General features: G+C 36.6%; 1 protein-coding gene and 1 non-coding gene across 9 annotated transcripts in view; one reads left to right on the top strand and one right to left on the bottom strand.

Annotated features, from left to right (window-relative positions):
* RGS22 (regulator of G protein signaling 22) overlaps window positions 1–26,350 on the top strand; it is a 146,719-nt gene that overhangs the window by 87,385 nt on the left and 32,984 nt on the right. For 6 of the 8 annotated variants that reach the window (XM_055116778.2, XM_055116777.2, XM_003821703.5 and 3 more), the window contains 6 exons: window positions 11,673–11,867; window positions 14,141–14,233; window positions 16,159–16,331; window positions 17,897–18,059; window positions 21,006–21,164; window positions 23,901–23,969. In XM_055116778.2, coding sequence (XP_054972753.1) covers window positions 11,673–11,867; window positions 14,141–14,233; window positions 16,159–16,331; window positions 17,897–18,059; window positions 21,006–21,164; window positions 23,901–23,969 — 852 coding nt within the window. The remainder of the gene's footprint in view (window positions 1–11,672; window positions 11,868–14,140; window positions 14,234–16,158; window positions 16,332–17,896; window positions 18,060–21,005; window positions 21,165–23,900; window positions 23,970–26,350) is intronic. The other 2 variants (XM_055116781.2, XM_055116780.2) reach the window with 1 other exon arrangement.
* On the bottom strand, window positions 15,604–15,670 carry LOC112440770 (small nucleolar RNA SNORD77). The gene has a single exon (XR_003028783.1). It is a non-coding gene; the product is annotated as a small nucleolar RNA SNORD77 (small nucleolar RNA).

Here is a 26,350-nt window from a genome sequence, read left to right as displayed (position 1 = left end):
TACCTGATGGTAAGGAGAAGAAAATTGCGGCCGGGCGTGGTGGCTCACGCCTGTAATCCCAGCACTTTGGGAGGCCGAGGCGGGTGGATCACCTGAGGTCGGGAGTTAGAGACCAGCCTGACCAACATGGAGAAACTTCATTGCTACTAAAAATACAAAATTAGCTGGGCATGGTGGCAGGTGCCTGTAATTCCAGCTACTCAGGAGGCTGAGGCAGGAGAATCGCTTGAACCTGGGAGGCGGAGGTTGCGGTGAGCCGAGATTGCACCATTGCACTCCAGCCTGGGCAACAAGAGTGAAACTCCATCTAAAAAAAAAAAAAAAAGTACTTTTTTTGCAACAGCAGATGATTTTATAGTTCTTATACTGTCTTGGTGAGCATCTTGGAAAATTGTGAGAAGAATGTGAAAGATACATATTAAAATGCCTTCTGCTGCCTTACTAATTACATGATTAGAATTCCCTCTTTTACTTTTGTAGTCGAGTAATGGGTCTAAAAAAAAGGGACTTATTAGTGATACAAAATGCTGAAGCATGAATGTTTTCTCCTAATCTCTGGAATACGATATTGGAAGTCTACTTTTAAAATGTCATCAATTTTAGTTAATCTGGTGATACGCTCTACGAGATGTGCTGTCAACTAGTATTAAGATCTCACAATACATAGGTTTTGAATACATTTTATTCTTTATGTACTGAGGGACTCATTTTAAGTCATACAGTTCCAAAGTTTTACATTTCACTTTCTTACTTCCAGTCCTGGCCTGGTGGTGACAGCAGAACATCAGGTAATCAGTGTTACCAGGCAATCATAGCAAGATACATACACATGATCATTAAAATAAATACATCAAAACGAAGTATGTGAAACTGTTCCATTAACATAACTAACAGCTGAAATGTAACATAACAAATCAACACATGTGTTACAACATTTGGTATTATTTCTGACTTTGCCTTTTAAGGCTGCAGAGAAATTGTTCTTGTTTTCATTGGAACGCAGATAAGTGTCAAGCTGTAGCTCATCAAATGGCCCCTACTTATGGAAAAGATGCCTTCCCAAAGCCTGTGCTCACCTTTGGCACAGTGAGAATACTTTGCTGGGTGCTTCTACAGTATGCTAATTGGAATCTAATCCCATAGCTGTCATCATTTAGCCTTTGATACAAAGAGAAATCCAAATAGTACAGACAGTTGTGGAAAACATTTCCTTTTTTTTTTTTTTTTTTTGCTTTTGACATTGTTAAAAACAATAAATTCAATAAACACACAATTTTCATTTCTCAGGTATGTTTATCTAGACCTTATCATTCAATAAGAAAACATTAATGTGGGAAAAGTAATTCTGGCATGCATTATGATACATTTGAAAGGAGATGGGGATTCACTTCTATCCAAGAATATGCTTATAAACACACAATTTCAAAATGATTTTGGAAACTATTAAGTGGTGCGGAAATCTTGCATGAAAAATATCATAGTGTTGGAAAAATATAAATTGCAATGGGAAATGTCGTATTTTAAATCGTTTGAGCTATCTCATGTGTATTAATAGTACAATGCAGGTATTATATAGAGGATATTGTCTCTAATTAATGAAGCAGCTGAGATTTCCTTGAAGATGCAAACAGGAATATTTGTTCACTTTTCCCCCAACAATGTCAGCAAATTAATATGTATTAAAAATAAATTAAACATTGTTCTTCATTTTAACGCTATTTAGAAAGCAAAACATTAATCAAAATGTAGATTTTCTTCCCCTGCCCTCTTTTGTGTGTGTGTGTGTGTCTTCATTTATTCTAATTTTTTTCTCCATTCTTTTTTCTGCTCTCCAATTCAGCTCTTCCTTCTGTCTCATGGTATCCATCCTACATCTTTTTTCTTGCTAGTCTTGTTAACTCTCGAGTAATATTGACAGTTCAGTTAGGCTAGAAAATTAACTCCCAGAATTTCAGTACTGTAAAAGATTTTTTAGGGGCAGGCATTACTTTTTTTTTTTTTTTTTTTTTGATACAGATGCCAAGAAAGTGAGTCACAGGCACAGGTGTAGAGAGGTGCGGGGCAAGCAGCACATTGTGCATTTCCTGATTACATAACCTTTGAGTGTCTCCAGGAGAGATGAGGCTTAGAGCCATGTTGTGTGCAGTGCCAGGCAGTTTGATCACAGACAGGCAGTGCTTGTATCCCTTCTCAAAAACTTTCCTGCTGGGTTGTTAAAGCATCATAGGTTAATGTTTAAATTGGACTCATGTTGGCCACAGCTGTGTGTGAGTGAATCTCTGCTTGAATGTGAATCAGAGTAGCTGACTGGAATATGAAGGGAGCATTTTCTTCTCTAACATGAGCTACATTGTTATTTACTCTGTGGCTAGAAAGGAAGAACTGGGCGGCCAGTAAAAAAGCAAATGATTTGGATATTTAAACAATGTTTCTAACCCATAATCAGACTATATTATTTATATATCATATAGTATAATCTTTACGTTTCATCTTAAAGTCAATTTATATCAACTTAAAATGATTTTATCATCTTTATAAAGATTTTAAGTGTGTTGTTTAGCTTTTTAAACTTTTGTTTTAAATATACAATTACAATATCTTGTATTTGCTATATATATATATATACTCAGTTGTTAGTTATCCACTTACAGATTGCCTTGGATTATTAGAAAGACATCTTCAGATTTTAGTTCCATAATTCAGTTTAAATGTACTATAATTTTATTGTATGGGCTAATAAAGGATTGACAAACTGAATTCAGTTTTCTCATCCTTACTCCCTTAACCACCTGTGTCCCTACCATCCTGGGGAGGTGAGGAACAGCAGAGACAACTTCAACAAAAGACAACAAATGTGTGTAATGTAGGCTTGGGATGCCATGGATTGGATGACCTCACAAGCCCCTTTTTAATGCTTCCAGTTCTGTGATTTTTCAATAAAGGACTGGGCATGGTGGCTCATGCTTGTAATCCCAGTACTTTGGGAGGCCAAGAAGCCAAGAGGGAAGGATCACTTGAGCCTAGGAGTTTGAGACCAGCCTGGGCAATATAATGAGACCTTGTCTCTACAAAATATTTTTTTAAAAATTAGTGGAGCATGGTGATGAAAGTTGACAAGAGGATTGCTTGAGCCCAGGAGGCAGAGGTTTCAGTGAGCCGAGATCACACCACTGTCCTTCAGCGTGGGTGACAGAGGAAGCCCCTGTTTAAAAAAAAAAAAAAAAAAAAAAGACTGGTAAGGAATCAGGGATGTAGGGAGAGTGTATTATTATTATTAATATTTATTTATTTATTTAAATTATACTTTAAGTTTTAGGGTACATGTGCACAAGTTGCAGGTTAGTTACATATGTATACATGTGCCATGTTGGTGTGCTGAACCCAGTAACTTGTCATTTAACATTAGGTATATTATTATTAATTTACTTATTTTTTTGAGACGGAGTCTTGCTCTGTCGCCCAGGCTGGAATGCAGTGGCCCGATCTTGGCTCACTGCAAGCTCCGCCTCCCGGGTTCACGCCATTCTCCTACCTCAGCCTCCTGAGCAGCTGGGACTGCAGGCGCCCGCCACCACGCCCGGCTAATTTTTTGTATTTTTAGTAGAGACAGGGTTTCACCATGTTAGCCAGGATGGTCTCGATCTCCTGACCTCGTGATCTGCCTGCCTCAGCCTCCCAAAGTGCTGGGGTTACAGGTGTGAGTCACCACACCCAGCAGGAGAGTGTATTATTCTTAAGGATTATGCTGGTTGTCAGATGGGGTTGATATTCTTGAACAAAGAGAAATTGTTTGGGTGACAATAATTCAATAAACGTGGTGAGGAAGCAAAAGAAAAAAAAAAGTGGAAGGGCAAATTAATACCTACGTTTAGGTGCAATCGTTTAGTTCATTTCTTTTTTCCTCCCCTCTGCTCTCTAGTTTATTTATTTTTAACGGGGAAGTCTATGAAGCGTCAACCCAAGTTCTAAATTGTATATTCTTGGTTTGAGATGTTGGCATTCGAGTATAGCTATTCAATTAATATGATTGAGAATTAGACAAATGTCTGTTTCTTATCACCTAACATCTGCTTTTCTTTGCGTTATTTTCAGCTTTAAATATGTGTCAAGTGTTTCTAGGAGTCTTGTTTTAGAGAAACTTCAGAATTTATCTAACCGATGACAATTCAATATAGAGGAACCATATAATTTATCATCTAAACCCAGATACTTTTCAGAATGAAACTATTAATAATTATGCCAAGACAGTAGGCTTAGACCAGAGTAGGGACACATGACTGTCCCAATTATATAGCTCCTAGAGACTGCAGACTCTGTAGCTAAATAATATGCATGAATCCCCGTGGCTAGAGCAAAATATGAGTGTGAGGTCAGGAAGAAAGGTAGCAGACAGTAACCTGGGAAAGGTCTGGCCTTGCTTGGTCAGAAAACTGAGTTTTATGATGTTTCTTGAGATGGAAGTTATGCTACTTATTTCCTCCTGATATTTGTTTTTGTTAGTTTCTCCTTGTTTCATTGGAGAGATTAAATTCATAGGATTTGCATTTGAGAATAAAAAAGGGGAGTGCAGGGAAGAGTCAAAAATTATACTATGAATGGTATATTATTAATGAAAACTGGAGGCCAGGCATGGTGGCTCACACTTGTAATCCCAGAACTTTGGGAGGCCAAGGCAGGCAGATTACTTGAGATCAGGAGCTCAAGACCAGCCTGGCTGACATGGTGAAACCCTGTCTCTACTAAAAATACAAAAATTAGCCTGGCGTGGTGGTGAGTGCCTGTGGTCCCAGCTACTCAGGAGGCTGACGCACAAGAATCGCTTGAACCTGGCAGGCAGAGGTTGCAGTGAGTTGAGATCATGCCACTGCACTCCAGCCTGGGCGACAAAGCAAGACTCCATCTCAAGAAGAAAGAAAGAAAGAAAAGAAAAGAAAAGAAAACTGGAAACACAGGAGGAAGGGAGAGGCTTTAGAAGTTAGGAAAGGATAATTTGCTATATTATTGAGTCATTGAGAGTCTGGAAGATATTCATGTAGCTATAACAAAGTAGGCTGCTAGAAGCAAAGGTTTTGAGTTCAGGGAAGAAATCAGGTCTAAAACTATTAGTATTAATATATGGAGTTCTTCCACATTGATTGTTAAATTTTTGGGGCTAGATGAAGTCTTCCATTCATCCACTCATTCTAAATTTCACATTATGCCAGATGCTAGGGATACAGTAATAAACAAAGTAGACCCAGTCTCTGTCTTTGTAGAATGTAGGGTCCAATGGGAAAAACATAAAAGTACAGGGTCCATGGGAACACACAGGATGGATTCTTAAGCCAGACTTCAGGAGCCAAGGAAGCTGAGTCTTTAGGATGAATAGAAGCTCAGTGAAAGGGGAAAAGAAGATGAGGGTAGAGAGCATAGAAGGGATAGAGTGCAGAGTACAAAAATCCTGTGAGGGAGTGCTTGGCTCATGTGAGAAACTGTAGGGGCATGATCTGAGAAGGTGTAGTTGAGCATAGAACTTTACTGAGTGTCATCTTTTAAGGGAGGAATGGAGGAAAAGGAATCAGCAAAGAGCCTGAGAAGAAGTGGAAATTGGCATAGAATCAAGAGAAAGGGTTGGCGAAGTCAGAGGAAAGAGAGTCAAGGAGAGAGGAGATAATAAGCAGTATTAAAGCTGCATAAGGGATCAGGTTGAATGAAGATTAAGGAAAGAAGCTATTGAATTGGCGATTATGTGGTTTTTAGTGATCTTTGAGTTCATTGTCATTGGCATGGAAGCCAGACTTCCATAGATTGAGGAGTGACTATGGAGACTTGTAGAGAGAGGGAAGAGAGAAGTAGTGTAAGAAGTAGGTGGCAAAACAGAGTCAGGAAAAACATTTTAGAATGAGAGAGGCACTAGATTTCAACAACTTTGTAGCATAAAGAAGGAAATGGAATCAGTGGAGAGGTAGATTAAAGAAACAAGGCACTAAGAAAATAATTGGTGTTACAGGCTCTGGAGGAACATGGTCGAGCACACCTGAATGGCTTAGCATTGGAAAGATGTCTTTGAGACATCAGAGAAACAAAAAGATTTAAAAGAGAGCTCTTGAGAGGAAAGTTGAGGGTGTTTATACCATTGGTTTTTCCCAGTTATGTGGAAGATAAAGTCTACTGAAAGTGAAGAAGTGTAAGAATACAGTTGGGAGCATTAAAGAGGATGGCAGTTTTAAAATGGGAAATGGCATTGATTAGAAATAAGCAAAAATGTAACAAACTTTTTGATTGCAGCTAAGTTTTTTTTGAAGTCTATTTATAATGGAGTCAGTCATTATGTTTTTAGTAGGAACCTGAGGATACAGTGGGGAGGAATCAGGGATGTTGGTAAGAGTATAGTTGAAATAATGGATAGTTCTCAGTCCCAATTGTGTAAGAAAGTAAGATAAAGCAGCTGGTGCATGATTTATTTAGAGGACAAGAATAACCTTCAGATTGTGCTGAAGGTGAAGAAAAGCTTGGTGAGGAGATACAAATAGATGAAAAGTATGGTCAGAGAGAGGAAGTTGTTCTACTAATATGGTAAGTGGTAAAATAAAAAGAAACTTATTTTGAAGAAAATCATGAAGCAAAATTTAAGAAGGTAAAAAGCCCAAGGCAATTGGATACAATCATATACAGAAACTTAGCTTCAACAGGGCATCATGAAGTGTCCACCATAGTATATATATAGTAGTAGACTATCTAAATCACATGTAGATAATCTCATGGAACTGAGAGTAGCACTAAATCTTAAAACAGAAAGAGTAAAGGCAAGACTGAGAGTAAAAGAGAAGGGAAATAGATGTAGGCATCCACCAAAGGCTGACAATCCTAACAGCTGTCATTGTTATCCTAGCCACCATTTCAACTTCTTTCCTACTTTACCCTCTTCTCTGTTCTCATTTAAAAAAAGAAATCAGGCCAGGCGCGATGGCTTACGCCTGTAATCCAAGCACTTTGGGAGGCCGAGGCGGGCGGATCACGAGGTCAGGATTTTGAGACCATCCTGGCTAACATGGTGAAACCCCATCTCTACTAAAAATACAAAAAATTAGCTGGGTGTGGTGGTGGACACCTGTAGTCCCAGCTACTCGGGAGGCTGAAGCAGGAGAATGGCATGAACCCAAGAGGCGGAGCTTGCGGTGAGCTGAGATCACGCCACTGCACTCCAGCCTGGGTGATAAAGCGAGACTGACTCCGTCTCAAAAAAAAAAAAACAAAAAATCAAAGGCGTTATCCTGATTTCTGTATGAGAACTTTTCTTTTACTAACCAGAATGCTCAACATATGAGAATTTGATATGTAGCACATCAGATCTTTTTAAACTATAGTTTTGAATGGCAAAAGAAAAAAGCATATTTCAAAAAAAGTATTTCTGCCCTAATTTAGCCTGACTACTGATTTTTAATGTAAGTAATTTAGGCTGTTAAATTTTCTTTTCCTTGAAGTGAATTTGGAATTATTGGAGCAAATCCTACATTTTTAAATGTTGTTAATTTGATAATTTTAATCTTTAGTTTCGTAATTTACCTAAGACATTATTTTAGTTTACTTTCAAAAACTCTCTCTCTCTCTCTCTCTGTTTCTTTCTTTTCTTTCTCTCTCTCTCACTGTCTCTCCCTCTTTGTCTCTCTCCTCACTCTTGTCACCCAGTCTGGAGTACGGTGGTACCATCATATTTCACTGTAATCTCGAACTCCTGGCCTCAAGTGATTCTCCCACCTTGGCCTCCCAAAATGTTGAAACTACAGGAATGAGCTACCACACCCTGCCAACTTTAAATTCTTGACCTGTGAAATTTCCCTTTCAAATCACTGTTGCGCTTTAAGCCACTCATCTCTCATTTATATACTCAGCAAATATCTATTGAATGCCTATTATATTCTGAACTTTAGTATTCCCTTTTAACTACTCTACATGCCCTTCTCCCTTATCTTAATCACTGGTTCTTTGATACTCTACCCTGCAAATTACTGTATCACTACCCTGATTTTGACCTCATTTGCTTTCCTACGTGTCATGGACCTCACAGTAGAGCATTTCAATTGCACTTTAACCAGCACCTTTGATTCTTTTGTTGCTTTAATGTCTTTACATATATATATATATATATATATATATAATATATATTATTAACACCGTTTATTGCTGTCTCCTGTCTTTAAGCTAACTCTTCATTTGGCTTCTGTAGCATTACTCTGACTTGGTTTACCTCTTATCTCTCTGACTTCTATTTCTCAGGCTCTTTTACTATTTCTTCTGACTTTATTCGTTATTATCATTTTATTTTGCAATAAGTATTTATTGATATTTACCCACATATTTGTACTTTCCATTGTTTTCGAGTCCATCCTGCTTTTGTCTAGAGCCTCCATTTAATATTTCATTTAGTACAGGTCTGCTGGTGATGAAGTCTCTTTTTTTGTCTGTTGATTTATAACATCTTTATTTTGTTTTTATTTTGGAAGGGTGTTTTTGCTAGACATAGAATTATATGTTGGCAGTTATTTTCTTTTGGCACATTAAAAACTCGAGGCTGGAGTCAATATCTAGTCCATTCCTGCTCTCAGGGTGTTTTGAGAGCTTAGGATGTTTACAGGGACTTCCCCACTGACAGGTCCTGAACTATAATCCTTGTCTCCTCATCATTGCGAGACTTCCAAAAACTCCATTTATAGGTAATTATAAGGATTTTGACTTTTATTATGTGTGAGATGGGAAGCTGCTAGAGAGTTTGAGCAGAGGACTGCTGCACAAAAGGATTTTTCTGTCTGCTGTGGTAAGAATAGACTGTAAGAAAGCCAAGAGGAGTCTGGGAAGACCAGTTAAGAGGCTACTGCAAAAAAGCAAGCAAGAGGTGAAGGTGGCATATAATTTCTTGTCTAGCTATTGAAATAACTTCCAAACTGCCTCAAATATTGATCTTACTCAAACTATCACATCCAATGACGTCACTCCTCAGTTAAAATCCTTCAAAGATTCCCCATTATATCTTTAAGTAAAAATTCAAATTCCTTAACAAAGGATAAAAGATCATATTCATGCTCTGGTCTCTGCCTCCCTTTAAAGTATCTTCTCTTATTCACCTCTTTCCTTTAGCCAGTGTTACCTACTTGAAGCCTAAAATCTCTCCATAGGTTTTAAAGCTCCCATAGGCCTCCATGCATTGACCTGTGTTTTGCTTCTGCTTGGGCCATCTTTCATCAACCCTCCTCTATTGTGTGATTATTGACTCCAACTTACCTTTAGAGATTCAGCTTAACAGTTATCTTCTGGAGGCCAGGCATGGTGGCTCACACCTGTTAATTCCAGCTCTTTGGGATGTCAAGGTGGGCAGATTGCTTGAGCCCAGGAGTTCGAGATTAGCCTGAGCAACATAGCAAGACCCCATCTCTTTAAAAAAAAAAAAAAAAAGAATTATCTTCCCTCTGAAGAGTTTCTAGAATTCTTTCCTTCCCTAGTCCAATACATAAATGAGTCTTTTCTAGGGATTTGGAAAATTTAATAAATGTTTATGGCATCTACTGTCTGCCAAGAACAGTTCTAGGAATTGGAGATACACCAGTGAATAAGCTACAGTCTTTGCCCTCAAGGATCTCAGTCTAGAAGAGAAGACACATAAATACGTAACTGCATTATAGAGTGACAGGCATAGCAGCAGAAATTGTGATTGTTGGGGGAGAATGTGAGTGAAAGCTTCCTAGAGGAGGGGAAATCCATGTTGGTTTTTTATTTTTTTAGACGGAGTCTCACTCTGTTGCCAGGCTGCAGTGCAGTGGCACGATCTTGGCTCACTGCAACCTCCGCCTCCTGGGTTCAAGCAATTTTCATGCCTCAGCCTCCTGAGTAGCTGGGACTACAGGCGCCCACCACCGTGTCCAGCTAATTTGTGTATTTTTGGTAGAGATGGGGTTTCACCATGTTGGCCAGGATGGTCTCGATCTCTTGACCTCGTGATCTGCCCGCCTCGGCCTCCCAAAGTGCTGGGATTACAGGTGTGAGCCACTGTGCCTGGCCTCATGTTGGTTTTAAACTCTAAATTAGTGTATCAAGCAGACAAGATATGTGGGGTAGTGTAGACATCCGAGATGGAAGGAACAATATGTGCAATGGTATGAAATGGCAAAATAGCAAGAATTAGGGAAATTATAGAAACTTTGTATTTGAATGTAAAATTTGAAAGATAATTAATGGGAGATGAGCTTAAAAGAATCATTAAAGATCTTATTTATAATACATACCTCTCTTATAGCACTTACCGTCCTGTATTATAACCATTGATATTCATCTCTATGTCACCACCAAATTGGCTTCTTCAGAATAGGCATTGACTCTTGTTCATTAATCTTTGCATACATAGCACCTAGCCAGGTGTCTAAGATGCAGTAGACGGAGTACTCAGTAAATGCTTCTGTTGTTAACATGGACCCTTTAAGTCTTTTAAAAGATTATTTTAAATAAGACTATTACTTGCTGTTTGGTACAAATTTATGTCTGTATCTGTCTATTCTGAGTTGATCTAGATATTATCAGTTTCAAATTCTAAGTATATGAAATAAAATTGAAATAAAGTATAAGTTAACTAGAGATTTTTAGTAAAACTTGATTTAAAATGTCAGGGCATGACATATCCAGTATGCAAACATTTTTTAAACAAAATGTTATTAAATTGCTTCTCAGATATACGTAACTATTATTGAGAGACATGACAATTAGTAGAATGGAACAGATATTTGTGGCAGGTTTGCTGGAGGTTCTATGTATATCTTTCCATTCACTCTTTTTTTTTTTTTTTTTTTTTTGAGGTGGAGTCTCGCTTTGTCACCCAGGCTGGAGTGCAGTGGCATGATCTTGATCTTGGGCCACCGCAATCTCTGCCGCCCGGGTTCAAGCAATTACTTCTGCCTCAACCTCCTAAGTAGCTGTGATTACAGGTGTGCACCATCACGCCTGGCTAATTTTTGTATTTTTAGTAGAGATGGGGGTTCACCATATTGGCCAGGCTCATCTTGAACTCCTGACCTCAAGTGATCCACCCGCCTTGGCCTCCCAAAGTGCTGGGATTGCAGGCATGAGCCACTGCACCTGGCCTCCATTCGCTCTTATGCTTTTCTTTATGTCTTCCACAGCATTGGATACCAGATGGAAAGACTTAATGGCAGAAAGGGGTAATTAGCAACAGTCTTAAGAACTCTGCAGCTCAATTTGGTAGGGCGGGTAGTCTGTTGGGTCTCCAGAAGACTAATAGCCAGCTTTTTAGTCCTAGTGTATTCTTGCCACTTGTTTCCAAAAAAAAGTATTTCAAGCCACTTTGGAAAGTAACACAAGTGTTTTAGAAATGTTGTGAACATAAAGGAAAAAAAAGAGGCACATAAACTCAAATTTACCATAATAATATTTAGTGCTTCCTCAGATTTTTGTAATCTGAGAAAAATTGACTGATTACTGATGAAGAAATTGGAAAACAAAAGGAAAAACAAAGTCTTTCGAATAGATGCATTGCTTCGTGTTAAGTAGTTTTACCCATATTTTCAAGAAAAATATCACATGGGCTTATTTGCCTTCTCTTAGTTTTTAAAAAATGCCTATGTTGAGGTGTCTGCTAACCATTGTGGCTTCTCTTAACATCTTCTCCCTTCTTCCCTCTTCTCCTTCAGTGTCTTTTTGCCACATACGTTGCTCCTTCTGCCACTCTTGACATTGGACTCCAACAGGAAAAGAAAAAGGAAATTTATATGAAAATACAGCCACCATTTGAAGACCTTTTTGACACAGCAGAGGAATATATCCTTCTCCTCCTTCTTGAGCCATGGACAAAGATGGTAAAATCGGACCAAATCGCTTATAAAAAGGTACCGTGCTCCCGATAAATTAAGTATGAAACCATTCAGGTTTACTACAATACTCACGCCTGTTATCCCAGCACTTTGGGAGGCCGAGGCGGGTGGATCACCTGAGGTCAGGAGTTCAAGACCAGCCTAGCCAACGTGGTGAAAACCCATCTGTACTAAAAATACAAAAATTAGCCAGGCGTGGTGGTGGGCGCCTGTAATCCCAGCTACTTGGGAGTCTGAGGCAGGAGAATTGCTTGAACCTGGGAGGTAGAGGTTGCAGTGAGCCAAGATCGCACCATCGCACTCCAGCCTGGATGCCAAGAGCAAAACTCGGTCTAAAAAAAAAAATTAAAAAATAAAAAATAAAATAAAAATAAAAATAAAAAATTGTTAGGTTTACTGCTGATGATAAGCAGCATTGTTAACTTGCAAGAGAAAAACTGAAAAAGGTCTCACGTGGCCCTAAGATTTAGAGTTAAGATTTGGGTAGCCTCAAAATTTGGGCAGGGAAAGTATTTACCCACTTGAATTTTTTTTTTTTTTTTTTTTTTGAGTCAGAGTCTCGCTCTGTCACCCAGGCTGGAGTGCAGTGGCATCACTTGATTTTTTTTTTCTTTTTTTTTTTTGCCGGTTTTCTTATTGTCTAACGAAAGACTTTATGTCATTTTTTGCTCTCCGTACAAGTATGTCAGAGTAGAGAAATCTGAGTTTTGGTTTCCTGTGAATAAGTAAATATGCCCTTTTTGCTAGTTTTCAGCAGTGGCCTGAATTTTGATTAACAGAAAAGCCTATTTCATTTTATGCTAGATGAGTTTCAGTTAATATTACACCTATGGAAAACATAAACGTTTCATATGTATTGTGGAAAGCAGATCCTCTGACTTCGGTACTTCTATTTTAAAGTACCCCCAGATGTTCATCAGGTCAGACTGCTTGACTGAATACAAGTTTCAGCACGTCTTTTGTCATCCTGAAAGAGGTCATTTTAAGCCTCAATGCTTGAATATTTTCACTATTTTATTAACGGGTGGAGGCAATTTATTTAAATATTTACTTTGAATCACAAATTAAAACCATCTACGTATACGTTTATATTAAGTTAATGCATGTACTGTGTACCTGAGGTCATTTCAGGCGGAACTCTGCTGCCTTTGCATTGTTATTCTTTGTTCACATCTCCTCAACAACTTCTTAGATCGTCATACAAAATTAATACCAAAACACCTTGGATAGAGTTACCTTATTGGATCGTGACTGAAACAACTATTATGATTTACTAAATTCAATGACCAAAATAATTAGATTTCTCTTTGTCCTGAAAAATTAGCCTAGTATCCTTTTTATTATAAAAATGCATTTATTACAGTAGGGAAATTTGGATATCAGATGAAGTTTTAAAAAATTCTCTCCAGTCATTATTTTAAATATAGTGTATGCCATAGAGGATGCAATGGTTTTAAAAAAAAAAAGATTTGGAATTATAACTAACTTCCCTAAACCAAAAAGTTTCGGCATTAGTCATGATTCTTATAAAATGGATGAAACAAATTGTACAGTTTTTAGTAGGAGGAAAAATAAATCTCTCTTAGTTCCAGAAACTTCCTTCTGGAAGTATGAGGACTTATCTAAAAGATCAGCTGACTGTATTCTGTAGACTCTTTCCCAAAAAAGAATAACCCAGCAGACTATCAAAGCTAGCTATTAAATAAAGAAAGTTCTCAGGCAGCTCTTCAGCCAAGCTGATTTTCCCCTGCAATAGAGAAATAGAAAATGGTCTTGTTCTCCTGACTATATGAAGTAGTACATTACAAACTCTGAAGACAGAGACCTGCTATGAGGTTTTATTTGATGATTGATGGTCTCCTCTCTTACTACAGCATTAAAGCCTTTGCTCACATACTAATAACAACATGGAGTCTGGTCATTTCTTGTTCTGTGAATTATTTGGTTCCTAAAGCTAGTGGCATCTGCTTTCATGACTATTATCAAGTTATATTGAATAGAAGCTGGAAATGTGACTAATATATTTGCATCGTTTGTAAGTTTACATTCCTCCAGAAAGGAGGAGTGATCTTTGGTGGCACTGTATCATTACATAGAAATGTATGCATTTTTTATTGCATCCTTTTGAAGTGTGACCCTGCTGTAGCTAATCTTTTAAACTATGTTATCTTCCTGCTTTTGCTTTGGAAATAATTTCCTTTATTGGCAACTGCATTTGTTTTTCAGCCCACTGTTACTAGCAAATTGTACATTCTCTTGATGTCACAAGCTTTATTTATTTTTTTTAGGTGGAGCTGGTGGAAGAAACTCGACAGTTAGACTCCACATACTTCAGAAAGCTACAGGCTTTGCATAAAGAGACATTTTCCAAGAAAGCTGAGGTAAGGCAACTTTCTACTTAGAAAAACAAACTTTTTATCCTGGAGAGGGTTACCACTTTATGTATGGGGCAGGGGGAGATTGTAGAGTGACGAGACCATATAGGCAGTTTCATTTTTCTGCTGTTCCTTTGCCTAGCATGCTGCATTTGACAGGTGTTACATTTTATTGACATATTTGACAAGGGAGCCAGAAAAACAAAGCAGATGAGGTATTTGGTAGGGAGCCAGGCCACTCATTTGCCTTAGCTAAGACCAGACATTGGAGCCTTCAACTGTGTTATATTCCTTTGAATGTTATCAGTTATTTTCTATATGGCAGCTGCTCTTTCTATTTGTTGTCAGGTTACAAAACAGTTAAATTAAATTTTCTAAACAGAAAAGAAACTGTTGCGTGACAGCAATAGGGAAAACAATGAAGAAAAAGTATGGGAAGGAACTGAGGAAGACGGTAAAAAGATGATAGGATTGATTAGGATATTAAAGTGTTATTTTGATTCATAAAGTTGAATCTTTTGGATTGGCTAAGTAAACATAATAAATCCTTAAAGCCATAAAATTAAATTTGTGCATCTACATAAAAATGACAGTTAATTGACCTGGAAAGTGTTTAAGATATATTAAAATTTTTGGAACAGAAACACTGGTATGGTATGATCGATCCTGTTTATGTAAAATTATATATGTATTTCTGCATGTATCCATAAGTATAAAAAGAAATATCTGAAAAGACACTCACCAAAATATTAAAGATAGTTAACTCTGAGTGGTAAGGTTTCAGGTGATTTTTTTTAAAACTTTCTTCTTTGTACATATCTGAAATTTTTATTCTTATCCAGAAGTTCTCTATTTGATACACTACTACTAGCTTGCAAAGGATACATAAACATCCATAAAGGTAGCAAGATATAAGGTTGTATTGTAAACTCTATGAACTAAACTTTATAACACTATCCACAATCCTTCTACATAAGGAAAATTAATTTTTAAAACATTGGTAGCTTATCTCATGGATCCTTTACAAAAACAAATAGGGAGATGAATTAGTTATGTAAGGAATTATATAAGGAAGGGCCTTACAAAGAATAAGACTCTTTTCCCCTTTGCCCTTTCATGCTTGTAAACTGTTCACAAAACATCAGAGGTCATAAAATTACCTAAAAATTAACTTTTATATGAAGGCGATTATATTTATATTATATTTTAATATTATATTTGAAGGATGTATTATTAGATAAGTAGCTTGTATTACTCTATAACTTTAAAAAATTATGTTATAAAAGAATGTCTTATGTTTATGATACATTGTTAAGAAAAAGAACCAGGTCACAAAACTATAAAAATAGGTGCATAATCCTATCTTTATATTTTGAAACTACATCAGACATTGTAAATCTCTTCATGAATTCAATCTGCTGAACTATGCAACCATCATAGTATCTAATCTTCACTTTTTATTTTTGTTTTTATTTTTAATTTTTATTTTTATACTTTTCTTCATTTTTTATAAACTACATGTATATATATAAGTAAGACTGGAAGGATATATTTTAAAATGTTAATGGTGGTTATCTTTGAATGGTAGTATTATATATGATTTTTATTTTCTTATTACAAAAGACATTTTACTTCTATACTTAGAAAAATATATCAAAGTTAATAATTTACAAGCAAGTGCTTTGTATAGTAAATATTTACTAAATATTTATGAAAAGAAGGGAATGGAATGAAAATAAACAGAACAGAATTTGATATGTTAGAATCTGAACCAGATTCTTTACCAGATTCTAAAGTCTTTACCCACTCTGCCATTGAATTATTAAATGGCTTTGGCCTAATGGTTGATTTTTCTTTCAGTTTCTCTACTTAAAATTGTAAACAATCTGTTGTGTTTAAGAGATTTTTGCTGAAAAGTGCTATTTCACTAGGACACCACTTGTGAAATTGGAACTGGCATTTTATCACTCTCTAACGTCTCTAAACGAACAGAATATTGGGATAATGTTCCTGCAGAATACAAGCATTTTAAGTTTAGTGATCTGCTTAACAACAAACTGGAGTTTGAACATTTCCGTCAGTTTCTTGAGACTCATTCTTCAAGGTGAGGGACATAACCATATATTTCTCACTGAAAACATTTTTCTAAGCTACTATTTTTGATTCAACATATTATAAAAGTGATTTGCTGCTATAACAGATTTTACTCATGTCAATAAAAACTGACAAACATGATTATCTGAAATCTGTATGGGTAACTTTTTAAAGATGGAGTACATTTTGATTGTAGCAACCTCCACATTGTTCTTTTAAGTGGTTACATAATGTTGATACTTTCAGCATTGGCTAAGTTAAAATACCAGTGTGCTTTATTTTTTCTCTTTTCTACTGTTTCTTTCTTTTATATTTCTCTAGACTGGTATTTTAATTACTATTTCTGGAATGTGTCCTTTTTATATTTCATTGAGATATTGAAATTATATTTTATAATTTTTATTAACAGATTTATAAATGAAACATTGTAGTTTTACCCAGAATCTTGGAACCTTATAACATATTTATCTAATATAAACTGAAGTATTCAATATATTTTTTTCCTATTAATATTCTCCCTAGTTAACAGAAACTGGTTAGATCTGGGAGCCAAATTTCACTGTATATGGTTTCCCTTCATTGTAATGAGGATTTTTCTATCTTTTTATTTTTTATTTATTAATTTTTTAAATTTTTGTGGCTACATAGTACATGTATATATTTATGGGGTACATGAGATGTTCTGATACAGGCATGTAGTGTGAAATAAGCACATCATGGAGAATGGGGTATCCATTCACTCAAGCATTTATCCTTTGAGTTACAAACAATACAGTTATACCTTAAGTTATTTTTAAATGTACAATTAAGTTATTATTGACTATAGTCATCCTATTGTGCTATCAAATAGTAGGTCTTATTCATTCTTTTTTTTTTTCTTTTTTGAGACAAGGTCTCACTCTGTTGCCCAGGCTGAAGTGGCATGATCCTAGCTCACTGCAGGCTCCGTCTCCTGGGTTCAAGTGATTCTCATGCCTCAGCCTCTGCAGCAGCTGGAATTACAGGCATGTGCCACCACGCCCAGCTAATTTTTCTATTTTTAGTAGAGATGGGATTTTGCCATGTTGGCCAGGCTGGTCTCAAACTCGTGACCTAAAGTGATCTGCCTGCCTGCTTTGGCCTCCTAAAGTACTGAGATTACAGGTATCAGCCATTGTGCCTGGCCCTTATTCAAGCTTTCTATTTTTTGGTACCCATCAAGATGAGGATTATTCTAAATTTGACCTTTTGTCGAATGACATGACATATGTGGAAATTTTCTCATTTTTGAAATTGATGAAATTAGTGAAAGAACTCTGAGATCCCACCAATAATGGTGATGGATTTTTTTTTTCTGATCCCAAAATTCCTTTGTCATCATTCATATATTTAGCCAGGATTAGGAGTGTAATAGAGTCAAGTGAACTAGCCTAGAAAGGGATCAGAGATACAATATTGGGTTCGTTATTTCCATGATCTAATGCTACTAGTCAAGATAGCCACTTTCTAAGTTCTGTCAAAACAACAATCGGGTGTTTACTAGAATTTAGAGGAAGAAATATGAAGAGCTATACATTGTTTTTGTTTTCATTTTAGCATGGATCTTATGTGCTGGACAGACATTGAGCAGTTCCGGAGAATAACTTACAGAGATCGAAATCAAAGGAAGGCAAAATCTATATACATTAAAAACAAATACCTTAATAAAAAATATTTCTTTGGACCCAACAGTCCAGCTTCTCTGTATCAGCAGAACCAGGTATCAACATGCAAACCTATTTTTTAAATTGATGTTTGAAAACCGGTATTTTATTTCTATTTTTGCCAACAACCTGAAAGTCTCTTATTTTATTTTCTTTTGCTTATGACTAATGTGTTAAAGACCTTTGATATTTATTTAGGTATTTATGAGCATCTATAAATTAAATGTCTTTAATACTCAAACATTATATAGTATAAAAATGTGTTACTCTAAAAAGTAGTTTATAGAATAAAATAACTTTTATTCACCTACTCATTGACTCATTCAATAAATTTGAGTGCCTTCACTATGCCAGACTGTTCTAGGTGCTCAAGATAAAGTGGTGAAGAAGATGGACAAGCTCCCTGCACCTGTCAACATGTAGGAAAACAGCTGTTATCAACCATTAAGCTAAATCTCTACCACTTTTCTGTTCTTCTCTGAACTGATATTACTCTAAATATAATCGATCTTTGAAAATCCTCTTTACTATGGAACCTTGAGCAAATATTATAAAAGAAAGAAAAGAAAATCCTCCTTACAATTGTATTTTCCCCAGAAACTATTTTTATTGACCAGGACAGTTTGAACATTTTGTTGGACCAAAGTCCTATGGCCTTAATCACAATTTATTAATAACTAAATAACTACAGTGTCATTAGATTGACAGCAAGAATATAAGATTGGGCTGGGCGCGGTGGCTTACGCCTGTAATCCCAGCACTTTGGGAGGCCAAGACAGGTAGACTGTTTGAGGTCAGGAGTTCGAGACCAGCCTGGCCATGGTGAAATCCTGTCTCTACTAAAAATACAAAACTTAGCCAGGTGTGGTGGCACACACCTGTAATCCCAGCTACTCGGGAGGCTAAGGCAGGAGAATCCCTTAAACCCAGGAGGCAGAGGTTGCAGTGAGTGGAGATTGTGCCCCTGCACTCCAGCCTAGACAACAGAGTGAGTGAGACTGTGTCTCAAAAAAATATATATATATATGTGTATATATGTATATATATGTGTATATATGTATATATGTGTGTATATATGTATATATATGTATATATGTATATATATGTGTATATATGTATATATGTGTATATATGTATATATGTATATATGTATATATGTATATGTGTGTATATATGTATATATGTATATATATGTGCATATATGTGTATATATATAAAAAATTGGGATTCATCAGTAGGTTTGTGTTCATGTAACACTGCTCATGAAATATGACTCAATTTTTATACTTTTGAAATATAAATAATTATTATAATTTATTTAGCTTGAAGTTTGTTAATATTACATTCATACCTAAAGATGTAATGTATAGTTTATGATTTTTTTTTGTTTGGTAGTTTACAAGAATGCATGTTCTAATGGTATATATTAATAAAATACAAATTTCAGATTAATGCTAAATTCAGTAAATTAAAGAAAAACTCAGAGAGGTTCACAAGTAAGGCATACCAAATTTAAAAGCTAGATCTTTGGGGTGCAGGAGAAATTGGCAAAAGTCTTTGGGAGCAAGAGGGAGCAGGAATTCTGGAATTAAGCAACTTTGACAAAAATGCTTTGTCCTTAGTTCCCTGAGATACAAATCTGGGACACATTAGCAAAAGTGGTTGGGTGTCTCAGTAAGCACAAGTATGAAATAAACACATGGAAAGCATTTGTTTTCTATTTGGCTTGTGCTACATTGCGTGAGGTTTCATGGTATCTCATGCTACTGTGTGAATCCTCCATAGTACACACAACATGCTGAGAATCTAAGTCAGTGAAAGTCACCCATTGCTATCATAGCAAATAGATAGGCTTACTACAGAGGATTTTCCCCAATGATCCTTCTTTGTCTTTGTCATCACTTTTAAAATGTATTTTATACTTAAGGATGTCTGCATCACATTGTTTTATAAAGATCGTGCTAGTCCAGATTTCAGTTGTGCAGCCAATTTGCTCTTTGATTAGCAAGGTAGTCTTTTTTTTTCTTTTTCTTTTTTGTTTTTATACAGAAAAATATTAGTGTTGATATTATTTAATGATATTATTAAAGGAGAACTAAGAAGAGGATTTCCTTTTTGTTTTTATATAAAACAATAGTATTAGTAGTTGTATTATATTAACATTATTGCTCAAAGGAGAACAAAGAAGAGGGCAGTTGTTCCACTGAGCAATCCAGAAATTTTGAGTGATATGTACACAGAAACAGGTAGAAACAAGAATGAGTTATGGCAGGAAAAAGTCATTAGTAGCTTGTTGAAGCCAATCATTAAGCAGAAGGAAAATTTAGATCACAAAGAAGTTGTGTTTTACAAATGGTACTTATTATCTATAAAACATGACCTTTTTCTGTTTCCTGTTGCCTCTGTTTTCTGCTTAGAGGTTGTTGGAAAAGCCCTACATTGCTATCACTACAACTGCACTGTTCTGGGTGCATAGTGCACTACAGCTGCCATCATCCTATCTCCAACCCAACATTTGTTGGTAATATATGTATTTATAATATCTGAGTCAAGGTTGTCTTTTAACTAATTAACACATTTTCCTCATCCACAGAAGAAAATTCTTAAGTGGATCAATATGACTAGAATCAGAGATTCATAGGATATTAGAAAACTAATAGACTAATGTCCTCATTTTTCAGTTGGAGATACTGAGTCCGTGGAGGGAAAAAAATGCCATTGCTGTGGTCACACAGGATAAAAATCCCACTTCTGTGTTCTTTTTGATATATCATAAGTAAGCACAAATCATACATCTAAAACAACCAGCACATAAACCACAATTGTCTGTCTGATTTTAGGGGAATTATTGCTCAGTATAGCCAGGAGATGTTATACAGAAAATGAAAATTGGCACCCCTCAGGGTGCAGCAAATGGTTTTGTAGTGAATGAATGAATTAATGACTATTAGTGTTTCTTTTAGAAAGCACAATAGTTTCTGTTTCCATTTTAATTTTCTTAGGTAATGCATTTAAGTGGTGGCTGGGGGAAGATTCTTCATGAGCAGCTTGATGCACCTGTTCTAGTTGAAATCCAGAAGCATGTGCAAAATAGGCTAGAAAATGTATGGCTGCCATTGTTTCTTGCAAGTGAAGAGTTTGCAGCACGTCAGAAGATAAAGGTATATAAATTAGTATAATCTTTTGATAGCAGTTGTCAGTACCTCTGAGAACTTCAAATGTACATACCTGGTGACCCAGCCATTGTCCTTTTTTTTTTTTTAAGGAATGGGCTCTCTCTGTCACCCCGTCTGAAGTGCAGTGGTGTGATCCTAGCTCACTGCAGCCTCGAACTCCTGTGCTCAAGCAATACTCCCACCTCAGCCTCCCAAGTAACTGAGACTACAGGCATGCACTACCATGCCCAGCTAATTGAAAAAAATTTTTTTGAAGAGATGGAGTCTTGCTATGTGCCCAGGCTGGTCTCAAACTCCTAGGCTCAAGCAGTCCTCCTGCCTTGGCCTCCCAAAGTGCTGGGATTACAGGTGTGAGACGCCATGCCAGGCCTTAGTCATTGTACTTCTGTTGAGAATGGTTTGAAGTATGGAGTCAGCCACGTGTGGTGGCATGTACCACAGCTGGGACACCAAGTAGTCCCAGCTACTTGGAAGGCTGAAGGAGGAGGATTGCTCGAGTCTAGGAGATCGAGGTTACAGTGAGCTATGATCACATCAGTGCACTCTAGCCTGGGTGATAGAGTGAAACCCTGTCTCTAAAATAATAATAATAATAATTTTTTTTTTAAAAAAAGCATGGAGTCAAAATTCCCAAGTTTTTGGTTTTTTGTTTATTTGAGAGTCAGGGGTCACCCTGTTGTCTCAGTGTCCAAACTGGAGTGCAGTGGCTATTCACAAGCACAATCATAGTGCACTACAGCTTTGAAACACTGGGGCTCAATCAATCTTCCTGCCTCAGCCTCTGCGTTGCTAGGACTATAGGAAAGTTCCACAGTGCCCAGCTGTGACTGCCAAGTTTTAATCTCAACACTGCCACATATTAGTTGTACCACCTTTAAGTTTCATAAATTGTTTCCTCATTTGAAAAATTGAGTTGGTCATAGTAATTACTTAGTAAGGTTGTTCTGAAAAATGAAGTGAAATTAACATGTGCTTAGTTTCTTAGAGTGGTGCCTGGCACATGGCAAACACTCAAATGTTATCTATTAATATAGTTGTTATTTTTAATATTATTAAGTCCTCACACAAGTGGACAAGGTTATACAAGGATATTCATTGCAATATCAAATGGGAGAGGAATTAGATAAGTTATGATAATTCTGTACTATGGAAAAATACGCAGATTTCCTTAAAAAATGAGATTAAAAAATAAAAATGAGATTTCCACATGTACTATATGAAAGATGTCATTTATTGAACAAAACAAGCAGGATGTAGAACAATGTATAGAAGATAATCCCATTACATTTACTTACATCTCTGTCTATGCATATCTATCCATCCATCCATCCATCTGTTTATGTTTATGCTTATGGTAGAAAAACACCTAAAAAGATCTGCCTCCTGGGAATGGGTTTGGGGAGTGAGGATTTTTACTTTTTATTTTGTAAAGTGGGTTTGTCTTTGCTTTGCCTTGTTTTTATTTTATTAGAAGTATTTCTTTGATAATTTAAAATGTCATTAGCACACCTTGTTTTTAGGTTTCAGGCAAACCTGATCTTTATAAAAATAACACAGGGGTCAGAAAACATGCAGTTTTGGACTTTAGTATGCAAAGCCACATGCCATTAATACTAATCAGGAAGAACCTGAAAAGCTTCATTCTATATTCAGTTTCTCAAACACTTTGTGGCCTACTTATTTGGAAATATCCTTAGTCATTTGAGCTGAGCAACTTATGGAAAACACAATGCAGCTGGGAAGACAGAGTTTATAGTATGAAGAAGAAGGATTGACTTTAGGAAAAATGTTTCTGGAAATAAGCTTTGGGAAAACTCAAATCTCCTCAATCTCTTTCTTCAGGCTAACTCCAATTCTCTATCCAAAGTCAAGTAAAAGGACATCTGGCTTGCTAATATTATTTACCACGTTTCCTCATTATGTTTATCACTGTAATTTTATTGTAATGCATAGTCATTTCTTGACTTAGCATTCTTTAGGTGGCCAGCAAAATAAACTGATTTTGGCAACCTTGAACCAAAGACAAAAGGAAGGGTGAGGATTGATTCTAAAATGCTGCTGGGGCACCTCACACACTTAAGAGTTGACATCCAAGCTTTAGAAAAGATGTAGGCCAGGACAGCCCTAGGAACCCAGCAAGAATTCTCGGATCTTTCCTCCTGGCTCTGTCTATCAAAAAGACTTAGCCCCAGTGATTCTAGTCCTTATCTCTCTAGATCTGCTTCTGGATCTATCTGCTATGGACAGGGAGATAGAGTCAATAGCACAGGTTTGTTATGAGTGGTTCCCAAGAAAGGGGAAATGATATGAATAGGCAATAACCCCAAGAAATATCTACTGTATTTCCATGTTGAGTAACTTTTAGTACTCTTTTAAAATTCGTTGTGAAAGTATATGGCTAGAAAATAGCTAAAAAGTCTGAGAAGTCGTAATTGTCTTTCCAGCTTCAGTTCCCATGTGAGCTCAAGTGAAACTATCATCATTTGGGGCAGTAACAATCGGGTAGTATTATCTCTATTTTACAGATGAGGTTAGAGTGTTCAGAAAAATTTGGTACCTGACCACAGGGCTTCCATTTTTAAGTTTGATCCTCTTTCTCCTAAACTTCACTATCTCTTGTCCAAGTTAACCTTTATCTCATTTTTTTAGCTACTTAATTAGTAAATGATTTCAAGCCTTTAGTCTGAATAACTGGGATAAAATAATTGGTTTTGCTTTCAGGTACAGATGAAAGACATAGCAGAAGAGCTCTTACTACAGAAGCCTGAAAAGAAAATCGGGGTCTGGAAGGCAAGTAATGTTTGTTATATTCTTCCTCTTGTAAGTTTTGCTCTGTCAAAGTATTGTTTTTCTTTCCCTTTCTTGTTTAAAAATCCTCACTGAGGACACACTGTTTTCTAAACTGACAACTGAGCACTGATCCTGTTTTTAATTGATGAATGGAATTTGGAGGAAAATGTGACTCTATCAGAACTCTGTTCTTTTTTTATATACATACTTTAAGTTCTAGGGTACATGTGCACAACGTGTACGTTTGATACATAGGTATACATGTGCCATGTTGGTTTGCTGCACCCATCAACTCATCATTTACATTAGTTATTTCTCCTAATGTTACCCCTCCCCCAGCCCCCCACCCCCCAACAGGCCCCAGTGTGTGGTGTTCCCCGCCCTGTGTCCAAGTGATCCCATTGTTCAATTCCTACCTATGAGTGATAACATGCAGTGTTTGGTTTTCTGTCCTTGTGACAGTTTGCTGAGAATGATGGTTTCCAGCTTCATCCATGTCCCTGCGAAGGACATGAACTCATCCTTTTTTATGGCTGCATAGTATTCCATGGTGTATATGTGCCACATTTTCTTAATCCAGTCTATCATTTATGGACATTTGGGTTAGTTCCAAGTCTTTGCTATTGTGAATAGTGCTGCAATAAACATACGTGCGCATGTGTCTTTATAGCAGCATGATTTATAATACTTTCGGTATATACCCAGTAATGGGATTGCTGAGTCAAATGGTAATTCTAGTTCTAGATCCTTGAGGAGTCGCCACACTGTCTTCCACAATGGTTTAACCAATTTACACTCTCACCAACGGTGTAAAAGCATTCCTTTTTCTCCACATCCTCTCCAGGATCTGTTGTTTCCTGACTTTTTAATAATTGCCATTCCAACTGGCGTGAGATGGTATCTCATTGTGGTTTTGATTTGCATTTCTCTGATGACCAGTGATGATGAGCATATTTTCATGTCTGTTGGCTGCATAGATGTCTTGTTTTGAGAAGTGTCTGCTCATATCCTTTGCCCACTTTTTGATGGGGTTGTTTTTTTCTTGTAAATTTGTTTGAGCTCTTCGTAGATTCTGGATATTAACCCTTTGTCAGATGGATAGATTGCAAAAATTTTCTCCCATTTTGTAGGTTGCCTGTTCATTCTGATGGTAGTTTCTTTTGCTGTGCAGAAACTCATTAGTTTAATTAGATCCTGTTTGTCTATTTTGGCTTTTGTTGCCATTGCTTTTGGTGTTTTAGTCATGAAGTCCTTGCCCATGCCTATATCCTGAATGGTATTGCCTAGGTTTTCTTCTAGGGTTTTTATGGTTTTAGGTCTAACATTTAAGTCTTTAATCCATCTTGAATTAATTTCTGTATAAGGTGTAAGGAAGGGATTGAGTTTCAGCTTTCTACATATGGCTAGCCAGTTTTCCCAGCACCATTTATTAAATAGGGAATCGTTTCCCCATTTCTTGTTTTTGTCAGGTTTGTCAAAGATCAGATGGTTGTAGATGTGTGGTGTTATTTCTGAGGCCTCTGTGCTGTTCCATTGGTCTATATCTCTATTTTGGTACCAGTACCATGCTGTTTTGGTTACTGTAGACTTGCAATATAGTTTGAAGTCAGGTAGTGTGATGCCTCCAGCTTTGTTCTTTTTGCTTAGGATTGTCTTGGAAATGCAGGCTCTTTTTTGGTTCCGTATGCACTTTAAAGTAGTTTTTTTTCTAATTCTGTGAAGAAAGTCATTGGTAGCTTGATGGGGATGGCATTGAATCTATAAATTACTTTGGGCAGTATGGCCATTTTCACAATATTGATTCCTCCTATCCATGAGCATGGAAAGTTCTTCCATTTGTTTGTGTATTCTTTTATTTCGTTGAGCAGTGGTTTGTATTTCTCCTTGAAGAGGTCCTTCATATCCCTTGTCAGTTGGATTCCTAGGTATTTTATTCTCTGTGTAGCAATTGTGAATGGGAATTCACTCACGATTTGGTGCTCTGTTTGTCTGTTAATATTGCATAGGAATGCTTGTGATTTTTGCAATTGATTTTGTGTCCTGAGACTTTGCTGAAGTTGCTTATCAGCTTAAGGTGATTTTGGGCTGAGATGACGGGGTTTTCTAAATATACAATCATGTCATCTGCAAACAGGGACAATTTGACTTCCTCTTTTCCTACTTGAATACCCTTTATTTCTTTCTCTTGCCTGATTGCCCTGGTCAGAACCTCCAACACTACGTTGAATAGGAGTGGTGAGAGAGGGCATCCTTGTCTTGTGCCGATTTTCAAAGGGAATGCTTCCAGTTTTTGCCCATTCAGTATGATATTGGCTGTGGGTTTGTCATAAATAGCTCTTATTATTTTGAGATATGTTCCATCAATACCTAGTTTATTGAGA

Source organism: Pan paniscus, chromosome 7 (assembly GCF_029289425.2).
Source record: "Pan paniscus chromosome 7, NHGRI_mPanPan1-v2.0_pri, whole genome shotgun sequence".
Lineage (NCBI taxonomy): Eukaryota > Metazoa > Chordata > Mammalia > Primates > Hominidae > Pan > Pan paniscus.
The sequence above is the reverse complement of the archived record's forward strand: the minus strand, read 5'-3'. Positions and strand labels throughout refer to the sequence as shown.